This window comes from Sceloporus occidentalis, unplaced genomic scaffold (genome assembly GCF_023333645.1).
Source record: "Sceloporus occidentalis isolate IW3139 unplaced genomic scaffold, rSceOcc1.0.p SCAF_5, whole genome shotgun sequence".
Classification (NCBI taxonomy): domain Eukaryota; kingdom Metazoa; phylum Chordata; class Lepidosauria; order Squamata; family Phrynosomatidae; genus Sceloporus; species Sceloporus occidentalis.
The window spans coordinates 28,983,194-28,996,242 of record NW_028316985.1 but is presented as its reverse complement, the minus strand read 5'-3'; the positions used below and the strand labels follow the sequence as shown (position 1 = coordinate 28,996,242).

Genomic DNA, 13,049 nt, shown 5'->3' with positions numbered 1-13,049 from the left:
GCAGCCTGAAAAGCGGCGGATCAGGGCCTCAGCGGCTGCCGTTCTAGCCACTGAGGCCCCGATACACCGGGGAAAGGGGCGGGTACAGCCCGCCCCAAATAGGCGGTCTGTAACCCGCCAAGGACTTTATCACACTAGTGAGATCCTATAGGAAAACAGGATTTAAAGGAGAGTTAAATTAAATTCGAGTGTAAACAGAACCCACAAATTCGGGAAGTATCACACCGAATTGCTCCTAAAGTGAAATGACGCGAAGTTAAACCGGAGAAAAACGCCATCTTTTTACTTTCGGAATTTCCTGAAAGTAAAGGCAGCCGTTTTTCTCTTGTTATACTTCAGTTTAACTTCACATTATTTCACATTAACAGCAACATCGTGTGATAAACTTCGGGCATTTCCAGGTTTTCTCCAATTTAACTCTCCTTTAAATCCCGTTTTCCCAAGGGATCTCTAGTGTGATAACCTCTTGCAACCCCTTTGAGCAAATCTTGTGCCTTCTTACAGTTTGAGAACCATGGCTATAAATCCCCCCCCCCTCAAATTATGGGCAACCATAGCTTATCGTGCCACTGTAACAAATTTGTTAGTATAATATAATATATTTATTAATATAACTGCTTTCTCCTGATAATAGGAATACAGAATTGTCAAAATGAATTCACACACACACGCAGGCCAAAGTTTTCGCTATGGATGATGAGTGAACTTGTTGGCAATGCGCTATAGTCATCGCCTGATGATGGCGAAAGCAGAGCTGCCGTTGCAGAAACGTTGCATCTTTGTTCATGCATTATAGTTTACAAGTTAGTGTGAGGGTGTGTTACACATTGCTGTTGTGCTCTCTTCCAGGAATTACTCAAAGGAAGGGTAACATAACTGCTGGTGGATATTTACACTACACTGAAGTGGTGTTGAATCTTGGCCTTTGACTCGCAAGAGTTGCAGCCAAGCATGTTGAAAATGTAGTTCATCACTATCTGTTTCTTCTGTTGTGATCCTACAATGTGAGAGTCACTGTCAACATAACTCTCCGTGTCATAGAAGTTCCACATAGCTGCAGGAATACCTAGAAATGGGCTTTCTCCTAGGTAGCCCTCATAATTAGAGAGGATAGCCATGTACCCTCCTGGGGCAGTGTGTGTACAGTACATGTATGAATTCGATTATTCATGGATCTGATTAATATGTTCTCTCTAGGAATGTCTAGGTCCTCCAGTGCAACTCTATGGTCAACTTTAACTAGAGATTCCTAGAGGGAATATTCTACTAGGCATGTGTAGCTTCTCCAGGGCAGTTCTATGGTCAGTGTCTGTTTAGTGTCGACCACAGAGTTGCACTGAAAGACCTAGAGATTCCTAGAGAGGTGTCCTCTCAGGTAAAAACATGGTGTTTTTGTTATTTACAGTTTTTCCATATTCACAGGGGTCTTGTGCCCCTAACCATAGCGAATATGGAGGGACAAATGTCTATATACAGACAGCCCTCCAGATTTTTTTTAATCCACAGATTCAAGCATTAACAGCTGGAAAATATTGGAAAAATACAAAATTCCCCCCGATCTTGATTTTGCCATTTTATATAAGGGAATGCCATTTTATTATGTCATTGTATTTAATAGGACTTGAGCATTCATAGATTTTGGTGGGGTCCCATGTGGGGTCCTGCAACCACATCCCAGCAGATACCAACGGCCTACTGTACATGCATGTAAAAGACTAGGTTTAGTAGTCACCAGACAATCCAGCTGACCTGACTGGGCATATAATTCCAGGAGTTACCATCTCCAACTGGAAACCCTACTGCAGAGATGGCTTGTTCTATTGATGTTTTTGGATCACAGCTCATAATTCTTCACCATTGGCTGTTTTGGTTATGGATGATGGGAGACGTAGGCTAAAAACAGCTTGAGGACCATAGTTACCTCACCCTGCCCTATTGCTGAGAAAGACCGTATGTTAAAAGCTTATTCTGAGACCCTGTTTCCCCCAGCTAACTGAAGTTAGGACACATGGCCATGAAGAAAAACACCTTTAACATGGTAGCAACAAAAACTGCAATGTCCTGCCAAAGGAAGGCCATTTGATCCCATCCCTGCTTGTCTTGATGTTTTAAAAAAATACAAGGAATCCTGTAGCACCTTTGAGACTGAGAGAAATAAGGTTCTAAGCATAAGCTTTGGTGGACTCAATTTCATCAGATGCATGGAGTGAAGCCTCTGTGGATAATATATGCCAGTGGACAGGGACGTAGCTAGGATTTTAGGAAGGGGGGGGGGTTTCCAGACTAAGTGCCACCATTATAATGGGGCTTGGGTGCAGCGGCGCAGCAGCACACACCATTCATTTTTCTAATGGAAGGGGGGGGTCCGGACCCCAAGAACCCCCCCCTTGGCTATGTCCCTGCAGTGGAGGGTGGAAGGCAAGGCAGAGTGAACTGTAACAAAAATGCAAAACATGAGTATGATAACAGGGTGACAAGTTCAGTCCCAACAATGGTTGTACACAGTAGTTAAAGGGACAAAGGCAGGAGACAGGTTTTATATACAAGGCGAGCACGTAAACATAAGAATAGTGGGGAAAGTTTTTGGTTTACTGCAGGGATGAGCAAGTGGTGGGAAGATGAGCTTTCTCCCCCACACATGTGGCCCATGTCTCCACCTGTGTATTTTGGTGCACTAGAAGTGATATAACATTACTTATGGCTTTCATTTGGGCTGATTTTCAGCAAATTATTTTGTATTTGGGGGCTCCAAGGGGGCTGAGAGAAGCAACCTCCCTTCCCAGTGTGGTGGCTTTTGGCTGAGGGAGGGATCACCTGAAAACTGGTCTGGGGAAAAATTAATTTGGGAGACAAACTAAGGAATACAAACTTTGGGAGACAAACTCTGCGGTTTCAAGGAACCCATAGACCACAATTTGCCCTCTCTGGTCTGGTGAATTGATTTGGGTGCAGGACCAGTAATGTGCTACAATAAAGCAGGCAGCTGCCTTTACCATTAACATGTACATGTCTTCCAGGGAGGTGTGCGTGCAATTGTTCCAAGACCGAGAGACTGTCAACATGCAGCAAGCCTTGTAAGTCCCTATTAAAAATGGTGTAGGGATGTTGCAGAGCTGGCAGCAGGCCTCACCAGCGACCCACTTCTGCCTTGCAAAGGAACCCTGCTGCCTTGAAGGCATCAACGGTGGATTGAATTTGCGGATCATACTATTTCTGTATGTTAAATATGAGAAAGGGAGCTAGAGTTATTCATGATTTTTCATGGGGGTCATACATCCCTAACCCCAGCAAATGTGGTGGGTGTGGGCTGACTGTATAGCTTACAGCGCCTGGTATTGTCTGTCTCCTATCCAAGTACTAATCAAGACTGATCCTGTTTAGCTTTCAAAATCAGACAGGTTCTGGTGTGTTGACAGTATTTAGCTTCTTAAAACATTTTCCAACTTACTATCACTGATTATTTACAAAAAAACCAAACTTCCATTTATGAACCTTATATTGTTTGGCACCTTCCTTTACAATGGAGATGGAGGAAGTGTTGCTTGAAGTATCATTGGATACTTCCCATTGTCTCTGACCATTGACTATGTAGGGTAGGAGGACTGATGGAAGCTGCCATGTAACAACATTTGGAGTAACATTGGGGGTACAGTCAGCCCTTCTTATACACGGATTTTTTATACACGGATTTAAGTATACACGGTTTGAAAATGTTACAAAAAAGTATAGATTTACCTTGATTTTCCATTTTTTATAAGGGACACCATTTTGCTATGTCATTATATGTAATGGGACTTGAGCATACACGGATTTTGTTATACACGGGAGATCTTGGAACCAAACCCCAGCGTATAACAAGGGTCCACTGTACCTCAGTAAAACAATTCCCTTAGTACTTTTACCTCATAGCCCCAGAAAGAGAAAGAGAGATGAAGAAATAGTAATAGTAATGGGTTAATGGGCTAACTGGTTATAGGAAGACTGAAACTAATATTTAAAATATTGCCCTTTCCCTGGGAAAGATGTCTCTCTGTGGCTGCAGTCTTATCTTATATATGCTTTGTTTCGGAATGGTTTTCAAATGATTCCTGAAATGTGTTGCCATGGTCTCTGGAGCCAGTTCACCAAACTACTGTCCGAATCAGTCAAAATGTCTGATAACTTCCATACGTCAAAAGTGTCACATGCCAAGAGCCCTGACGTATGTGTCTTTCATTGTCTCCACTTCTCCCTCTTTGCACCTCGGACTCTTTTTAAATTCCACTTCTTTTTTCCCCTTAAACTGGTCTTAAATTTATACAGAATTTCAGAGCCACTAACTTCACTGTGTACATAAAATTGCACCTGTTAAAAATACAGGCATAAGGGACAATTTGTGTTTTCAGCCTGCTACAGAGAACTTACTATTTGCTTTTCATATCGCTGCAGGCTGAAGTTTTTGAGACTCACAACTTCAAAGAAAGCCCAATCCTAATGCAGGTTCATACGGAGGCACTTGCTCATTCAGTAGCAACTGCTTCCATTGCTTTGAAAGATGCTTGGTTCACTTGAAGAGCTTATTTTATTTCTTTCTGATGTCTGACTGCATGACTGAACACACCTTGAGGTCACAATGCTGGCAATTATTGGAGAAGGAAGTCTTGAACTCTCTTTCCAGAAAGATTAAATGCTTCATTTACAAACTTAGCTTTAAAATAATAAACAAAACATAAGAGGAGGAATGGACTATAAATATACTTAAGCATTGGTTTCTCTTGGTAGTTGTTTATCCTAGCTCTTAAGGGTAAAATAAAAAGTAAGGGGCTTAATCTATGGGAAAAGTGAAATTTAAATGTTATAAAATAGGCTAGCTTCCTCAAAAGGATGTTTCTTTGTGGGATGCAGCCTGATCCTAAATATGTTTTCTAGAGAACAGAGTGAACTCTCCCAGTTGCATAGCTGCCTCAGCTAGTACAGCCACTGATGTCTAGGGACAGTGAGGAGTTATAGACCAAAAAAGGTAAGCATTTCAAGTTGTGACTTTCAATTAGCTCATTCTTTATGTTGGTAAGATAACACATTACTGGGTTGGTTTGGGCCCTGCTCCTCAGTGGTTGTGCTTCACAGTCACACCTTAAGCTAAGTGAGACAAAACGTTTGGAGACTGCAAAAAAGGAAGAGGGATTGCATCTTCCCAAAGACCTGACAGATATTTTTGGTGGAGTACATATCTCATGTTTTCCTACACAGTGCCCTTGGTATTAGGGTTGCCATAAGTCAGGAGCTCCAAACCGGGACAAATGTAGGACAAAATTTTCAAATGTAGGACACATTTTTTGTGTGTCCTACATTTGAATAGGAGCCTCGCTGAGGGGAGGCTTTCCCTCCAGGCCTGGGTCTTGGCCTCGCGGCAGCGGCTGCAGAGCCCAAGGGGGGAGGGAATCCTCCCTTCAGGGAGGCTTTCCCTCCCGGCCTGGGCTCTGGAGTCGCTGCAGCAGCAGCGGAGCCCAAGCGGGCAGGGAATCCTCCCCTCAGCCCGGGGGCAGGGGAAATCCTGGGGGCGGGGCCAAACCGGGGCGGGACCATGCGGGCCTGCCCCAAACCGGGAAAGTCCCACCCCCCGGCAGGATATGGCAACCCTACTTGGTATCCACTAGGGTTTGGTTCCAGGACCCCCTGTGGATAACAAAATCCATGGATGCTCAAGTCCTATTAAATACAATGACCATAGTAAAATGGTGTCCCTTATATAAAATGGCAAAATCAAGGTTTGCTTTATGGAATGTATATATATTTAAAACATTTTCAAGACATGGATGCTTGAATCCGTGGATAAAAAATCTGTGGATATGAAGGGCTGCCTGTGGCCCAAAACACACTGCAGAAATGATCCAGAGCATTGATCCATGACACGGCATTGAAAATGGTGTCAAATTGCACTATTTTTTTCAGCACAGATGTGGCCTGAGAGTTTATCTGCTCTGCTCTCCTTTCAAGGAAATGAAAACCCTCCTAGGTTTTAGTGTTTTGTGTGCATTTTAATGTCATCTTCATATAGATTTATAAGGAATCACACTCCCAAGCAGTTTAAGAACAATTACTACAAAGAAGTCTAGATAATAATACTGTATTACAATATGCTGGTTACATGGTTTAACTCTTTAATCATATTTACACTTCTGTAGAGAGATGGCAGTTTAGGAGAAACAATTATCTGTCCTAAATTCTCCTCTAGCAAGCTGCTATTTTGGTCGGGGATGATGCCAAGAAATACTTACACCCAACTATGTGTGCATATCTCAAAAATATCCCTCTTATTGTCCATTACTTCCATTGAAGAAAAGGCATGGAATACTAGTATTTAATAAATATACAAGACTGACCCAGATCTTGACAGGAATCATGGACAATTACAGTTATGAAAACTATTCTAGAGTTAGGGTCGCTGATCTTTCTTCTTAACACTTTTAAAAAAGTAAAAAAAAAAAAAAGGTATGAAGGTTAAAACTGCTATATCATTTCCAAATAAACCTCAGAGTCAAGCCAATCAAAAGGGTTATGCTATTTTCCACATTTGATAATTCACACATCTAGGAAACAACATAGGGTTGCCGTGTTGGCCATACAGCAAAGTACAATAACATCATAATGTATTTTGAATAAAGTATTTTGAGCATTTTGGTTGACCGAACAAAGGTATCATTGTTTTGTGGATTTCGGATGGAGCGGCCTGCCTGCACAGATATCCCTCCTGATGTGGCCCTCAGGTGTTATAGAACTGTAACTGCCAACATTTCTCAGCACTGTCTATGCTGGCTAGGGTAATATCTTTATTACCAAAGCAGCACCTAAGTTTTTGTGCAAGCTTTCAAAACTAAGTTTTTTATCAGGCAAATAAGTTTTTAAAAAGAATGAAGAGAAATCTGTTAAGTGGGTGTAGATGCTAAGCCTGTTTTCCTCCCACCACCCCCAGGCTATTCTACCCTGCACATACTTTTGAACTGTAGTACCTTGAGCCCTTGATATCTGCTGGGATTTGTTTGCCTCCAGGATCCTCCAGGGATAGATACCCAAATCCGTGGATACTCAAGTCTCATTAAATCAGTGACATAGCAAAAAGGTATCCTTTATATGAAATGGTAAAATCAAGGTTTCCTTTTTGGAGTTTATATTATTTTGAATATTTTCAAACTTGGGTGGTTAAATCTGTAGATAAGGAATCCATGAATATGGAGGGTTGGCTGTATATTGTAAAAAGCACAACACACTGCTTACAATTCAGATGCTTCAAATGAATTAAGCTAATGTTGCTTTCAGGTGTTTTTTTTATTTACGTGTGAAAATCCATATATCTTGGATAACTGTACAAATAATACATTTCCATTTTAACCATAAACACGGTTATCAACACTGTTGAGTGCTATCAAATATTTTTATTATTTACAAAACCATTATTAAAACTCCTGATGTCATATTTCCTTGTAATTATATCTTACCCATAGGGTAATAAGTCCACCATAATTGCTTGGTGATTTTTTTCTCTTTATAATACAGAGGTAAAACCAAAACCTTTCTATGTTAATAGTTTTCTACAAAAAATTCATGACGAACTATGAATATGACCCAAAATACCATGAATATGACCAAAAAAGGTCTTCCCAAAAATACATTTAATTTCCTCCCACACATACATAACACAGAATAGGTCCAAAGGCACAACTTGTACGTCTGTATAAGTGTATATAAGTCTCCTGGCAAAGGAACCAGGAAAGAAGTTGTTCATACAAGTTACATGTAACAAAAAATATTTTGTTTTTTGACTTGCCACTCTCATAGGCTTACTTTGACAAAACTAACTGTGGTTTACAGAATGATCATTAGTCTGGGAGCATTGCTATTTGTCCCATCCACATCCAGAGACGTCTGCCCAATACAAGTTGAGTCTCCATTATCCAAAATGCTTAGGACCCAAAGTGTTTGGTATTTCATATTTCTTTTAGATTTTGGAATACCTGTATTTGCATATATGTACATAAGATATCTTGGAGATGGGACCCAACTCTAAAGACAAAATTCATTTATGTTTCAAATACACCCTATACACATCACCTGATGGCAATTTCATACAATATTTTTTTTAAAAAATTGTGCATGAACCAAAGTTTGTGTATACTGAATGGTCAGAAAGCAAAGGTGTCATTATTTTAGCCATTGATGAAAATGTTTTACTGTTTGGAGTATTTTGGATTTTGGAATTCCATATAAGGGAGACTCAACCTGTAGGAGCCTGTAAAGCCCTCATCTTCCCACTCTTTTTGTACCAGATGCCATACCCTTTTGTGTTCACAATATTGTGCCTAGGATAAAGGGTGGTCCTAATGTTAGGCAACAAACCCAGGGTGTGGGGGGAAGGAGGTGGCAGGTAGCCTCTTACCTTGCTTCCCTAAACTTCCATTTTGTTCCTTTCTGTTGGAAAACAGGACTAAACAAACCTGCTGCCCTTGGTTGTGGGAGAAGACACTATCCCATTGCCACTGCTGAAATAGGATTTTAATGCCAGCCAAGTTAACTTCTGGAACAGGGTGGGTTTGCAATCTGTCTTTCACCTGAAGCAGCAGAATGGCTTCTGCCACCTTGGACAGGATGTTTACTCCAAAGGGCCCTTTCATCTTTCCCCATGGACTATGTAGGCGTTTGTTCTTTTCTAGAGCCCCAGACAAGGCATTCCAGAATAGGGAAGCTCATGAAAAAGAGATGGGGCCAATCTACTTTTAATAATTGTGTAGAAGAGGGAATTTCAGCAGGGTTGAGCTTGTCGTGCAAGTTTCATCTGCTGAGAATCCCTGCTTTTACAAAACATTACAGGAACCATGTCCTTTTTCATGTGTTTACCCTACTCCAAGGGAAAGCAAGAATTGAACTTCGTTAAGAACAATCACATAGGCCATGCAGGTCCAGAAGGACCTCAACTCACTTTTGTGCAAACAACCTGGCTGACACTGTAGGTGCACCAAGATGCTGCACCTGCCCACTGGGAGAGAACACACTAACCCCTATGGGTTCAGAATTCAAAAACATAGCTGTGTTAGTCTGGCAAAACAGTATGCAAAGGGATTTTGTAGCACATTTGAGACTAACTGAAAGAAAGAAGCTGGTAGCATGAGCTTTCATATACTTGAGCGTACTTCCTCAAATACATGTAATAACCTATAGAGTTGTACATATAGAGAGTGACACCCTATATGAGTATGGCAAGTGGGATGTGCTTGTTGTCAGTGTGGACCCATTATCTTTAATAACTATTCAGTTGTACAAATACTGGTAACAGTACAAAACACAGTCAATTTAGGGCAGTGCATCATTCAATGCTATGTGTTGCCCTGTTGTCAAAGGAACACTAATCAATATAAAGGTGCTTCGTGAATACAAAGTTACATGTAAACTGGAGCCTATATAAACACTATTACATGCCATTTTAAGAAGCTCATATAGGAAAATGAGGACAACAGATAAACAAGTAAAACATTTTTGAGGAGTTATAGTGATGATTAAATAAGAGAAGCATAAAGGGATCAAAATTACGTGCCTAGAAAACAAAATTGTACAATTTGAGGCCCATAGCAAAGTAAGGATATTTGCATATACTTTAATACTGTATCTCAATTTGCAGAATCTGTTCTGAAAGCTTGTAACATTTTGCAGTTCGATATTTTGGGTTTTGAGTGTTCACCTTTATTTATTTATTTATTTATTTATTTATTTATTGTATTACAAATTATAAGTTGAAAGACGCTTGCCTAATATCACATAGAGCAGGGATGAGAAGTGTCTCAGGTTTGGAGGCCATACTGGACCTACTGTTGCAACTGCCAAAATTTGATAGCCATCACTGCAGTGGCTGCCAAAATTTGATGGCAATTATAATGGTGGCTCTCTATGATGCAAGGGGATGCCAACGTGCCTTCTGAAACCACACAGCTCTGCCAGTCTTTTGAACAGAACAGCATATTTTTTTCTGGAAATCACTTCCACTGATATTCAGTAGGTCTGTTGAAACCACCACCATGATGCTGTTTTGGTGGCAAAAGCAAAACAATGCAGCAAGTGCGGCAAAAATAGTAATGTTGTTAAACCCTGCCTTAGAGGCAACACTTGTGAGGCAAAATGTGAGTCATGCCAAATATCTGTAAAGCAGTGGGAGTGATTTAAAGCACAACTTAGGAAAAGGGGAGAGCCAGCATGGTGTAGTGCCTTGAATATTGGGCTAGCTACCAGGGGACCAGGGTTAAAGCCCCTGATGATTGGGGTTTTGGAAAAATATTGGGTGACTTTTGGGTGAATATTTCCAAAAATACTGTATTTGGAAAAACATTGGGTGACTTTGTGTAAGTCACATTTTTAAGCCATAGACAATGACAAAGGCAATGACAAACTTCCCCTAAATAAATCTTGCCAAAAATCCTAAGAAAGGGTCACCATAAATCAGAGGTGACTTGAAGGCACATAACAACAACTGGCAGAAGGCGTTTCTTGTGTACTTTCTTCACTTGGGCTTTCCTCCACACAGGCTATCCCCCCATATATTTCTTCGGATGGGAACTAGTTCCAGCCTTAGTCCTCCATTAAAAGGTAACTTTCACTCACTTATGCTGCATCTTAAATCCCCATCAATCTCCTTTTAGAGAAAACTGCTCATGGGTCAATTGGAACACACTTCTACTGGCAACCATATTAAATAGCTAAAATGAATTTATTATTCAGAGTTTTCCCAGTACACGCTTCTTTCCACTGTGCTATGGATGCTTTCACAAAGAGGTCTCATCATGCTGGCCGTTACAAGGCAGCTAGCCCATCTTTTCCCCCTTACCATATATTCCAATGTTAAAAAAAGACAGTAGTGGAGTAAAATGGGAAGGTTAGTAATAGAGGATATTATCTGTAGAAATCAGTGTATGAGGAAAGATGATGGTATGATAAAAGCCTCATTTGGAAACACTTGGTTCCATCTAGTAGTTGTAAGGAATGACAAAAATGTTATGCAATGTACTGAAGTCTTGATCCCTGGCTGGCCAAAAGAAAGCTGCCTCCTTGCCTACCTCACTACCTTTTCCTACACACTTCCAACCATATCCATCATTTCCTCAAGGACTTGAAAACTTGTTTTAAAATGAAAGGCCAGGTTTTGGAGATGCTGATCTCTCCCCTTCAACTGCCCCAGTTTGGTGGGGACCATATCCTACTTTTTCAGCTGCTTTTAAAATGTCTCAGTTTCTCTCTCCTCCTGCTACTTTCCCCCCTTTGTTCTTGACTTTTATCCATTGGTGCCAACTGAGTTCAACACAAAAGTAGTTTACACTCAAGTAATTTAAAAAAGTAGTCTAACTTGGGGGGAGGAGAGGGGGAAGCAGGATCTCGCCGTTCCCTGTAGACTTGGGCAAGAGCAAACTGCTGCACTATCTCCAAGTTTGTCTGTGCTTCATTAATAATTTTTGCCATCTTGACCACATTCTGATGTTGCTTGACCACATGACCTGTTTTCATCTGTGAAGTATTGAAGGGTATACATGTATGGTGTTAACTACAGAAATGCAAATGTCATATAGATCAGGATTATAAACTGGAACTCAAAATGGAGAAATGATAGGAATTCTAATGGGAGCTTGGGGATGAATCCGGTTTTAATGTGTTTCATAACAGAGAGGTGGAGAATATCATTCTCATGTCCCTTATACTTCTGTGCTTCCCTGTGGAACATAGAGCCCTATGGTGCAATTAAATCATTACATTCCACATCAGAACTCAGAAAAATTGCACATGAACTCAAAAACAATTTTTCCAAGTTCTGTTCTACATTGCACCTGTCATATTTATGAAGGGACAGATCTGTTCAGTTACAGAAACATTCAATGGTCAGGGAGATGGTATCCAACACAGGCCAATTTCATGACATCTGGAGAAAGAACAACAATAAAAGGCACACCTTGGCCTAGATAATACTTCATAGCAGCAGTAAAAATTTGCTTGGCTAGAGGAACCATCACACTAGTCTGTACTGTAATGTGCCTTCTTTATTATGTGTCCAGGATCTTTTCAATCTTCATGGCCATTAACAATGCCCAGGTAAGATTTCCATTACTTTAGACACAGAAGTATTTTTTTCTTCTATCTTTATTAAATATATATTGTTGATATTATTACCAGTCATTCTCATTTAGCCCATCCAGTGGTGGCTTCCCCATTGATGTAGGCAAAGCCAGGAAAGTGTTGCATGTGCTCATATTCAGAGTTTCTCCGTGTGGTCAATGGTGCATACATGTCACTGGAGTTTCCATATCTTGTAGAGTGCATGGGAGGACTCGTGTAGCAAGCATTTGCTGAGGGTACCTCTGACCAGCGAGGAGTTACTGCGGTTGGATGCAGTCTTGGGGTGGTGCTCAACAAGCAGGGCTCCATCCGTGAAGAAGAGCTGTTGAAAGGGTACTAAAGGCAGAAAAACACATTGTAAAAATGTTAGGTACATATATACATTTAAGAAAGAACATGTTAACTGGCTTTCTGTTGTGGCAAGGCTAAAATAGGGATGCTATTGAAAGTTTGTCAGTCTTTTACCAGGTTGTACTGTCAACCCTTTGTATCCATCAGTTCCTTATCCACAGTTTCAGCCATCCATGGTTTGAAAGTATTTAAAAATATAAATTCCAAAAAGCAAACCTTGATCTTGTCATTTTGTATAAGGGACACCATTTCTATACTATTGTATTTAATGGGAGTTGAGCATCCACTAATGTTGGTATCCATATGGGGTCTCAGAAGCAAACCCCAGCAGATAATAATAATAATAATAATAATAATAATAATAATAAGTTTTATTTATATCCCATCTCTCCAAAAATACCAAGGTTCCACTGTATTCCAAAACCACAAGAAACATGTAACTGTTAACAGAGCTGATGCAATGCATTTATATTATAGTGAACATAATAAATATTAACACTGAGAGTCTGAAAATGGGGGGAAGTTTCTGGAAGTTCCAAGTTCCTGTACAAACCAATTTTATTTTGTAGATTCAT

The 13,049-nt window shown here is 40.4% G+C and overlaps 1 protein-coding gene across 1 annotated transcript in view; it reads right to left on the bottom strand.

Annotated features, from left to right (window-relative positions):
• Positions 1–12,185: 12,185 nt before the first annotated feature.
• Positions 12,186–13,049, bottom strand: part of RFX4 (regulatory factor X4) — a 100,506-nt gene continuing 99,642 nt past the window's right edge. Inside the window, exon 18 of the mRNA XM_089528037.1 lies at positions 12,186–12,459. Coding sequence (XP_089384163.1) covers positions 12,187–12,459 — 273 coding nt within the window. The 3' untranslated portion in view covers position 12,186. The remainder of the gene's footprint in view (positions 12,460–13,049) is intronic.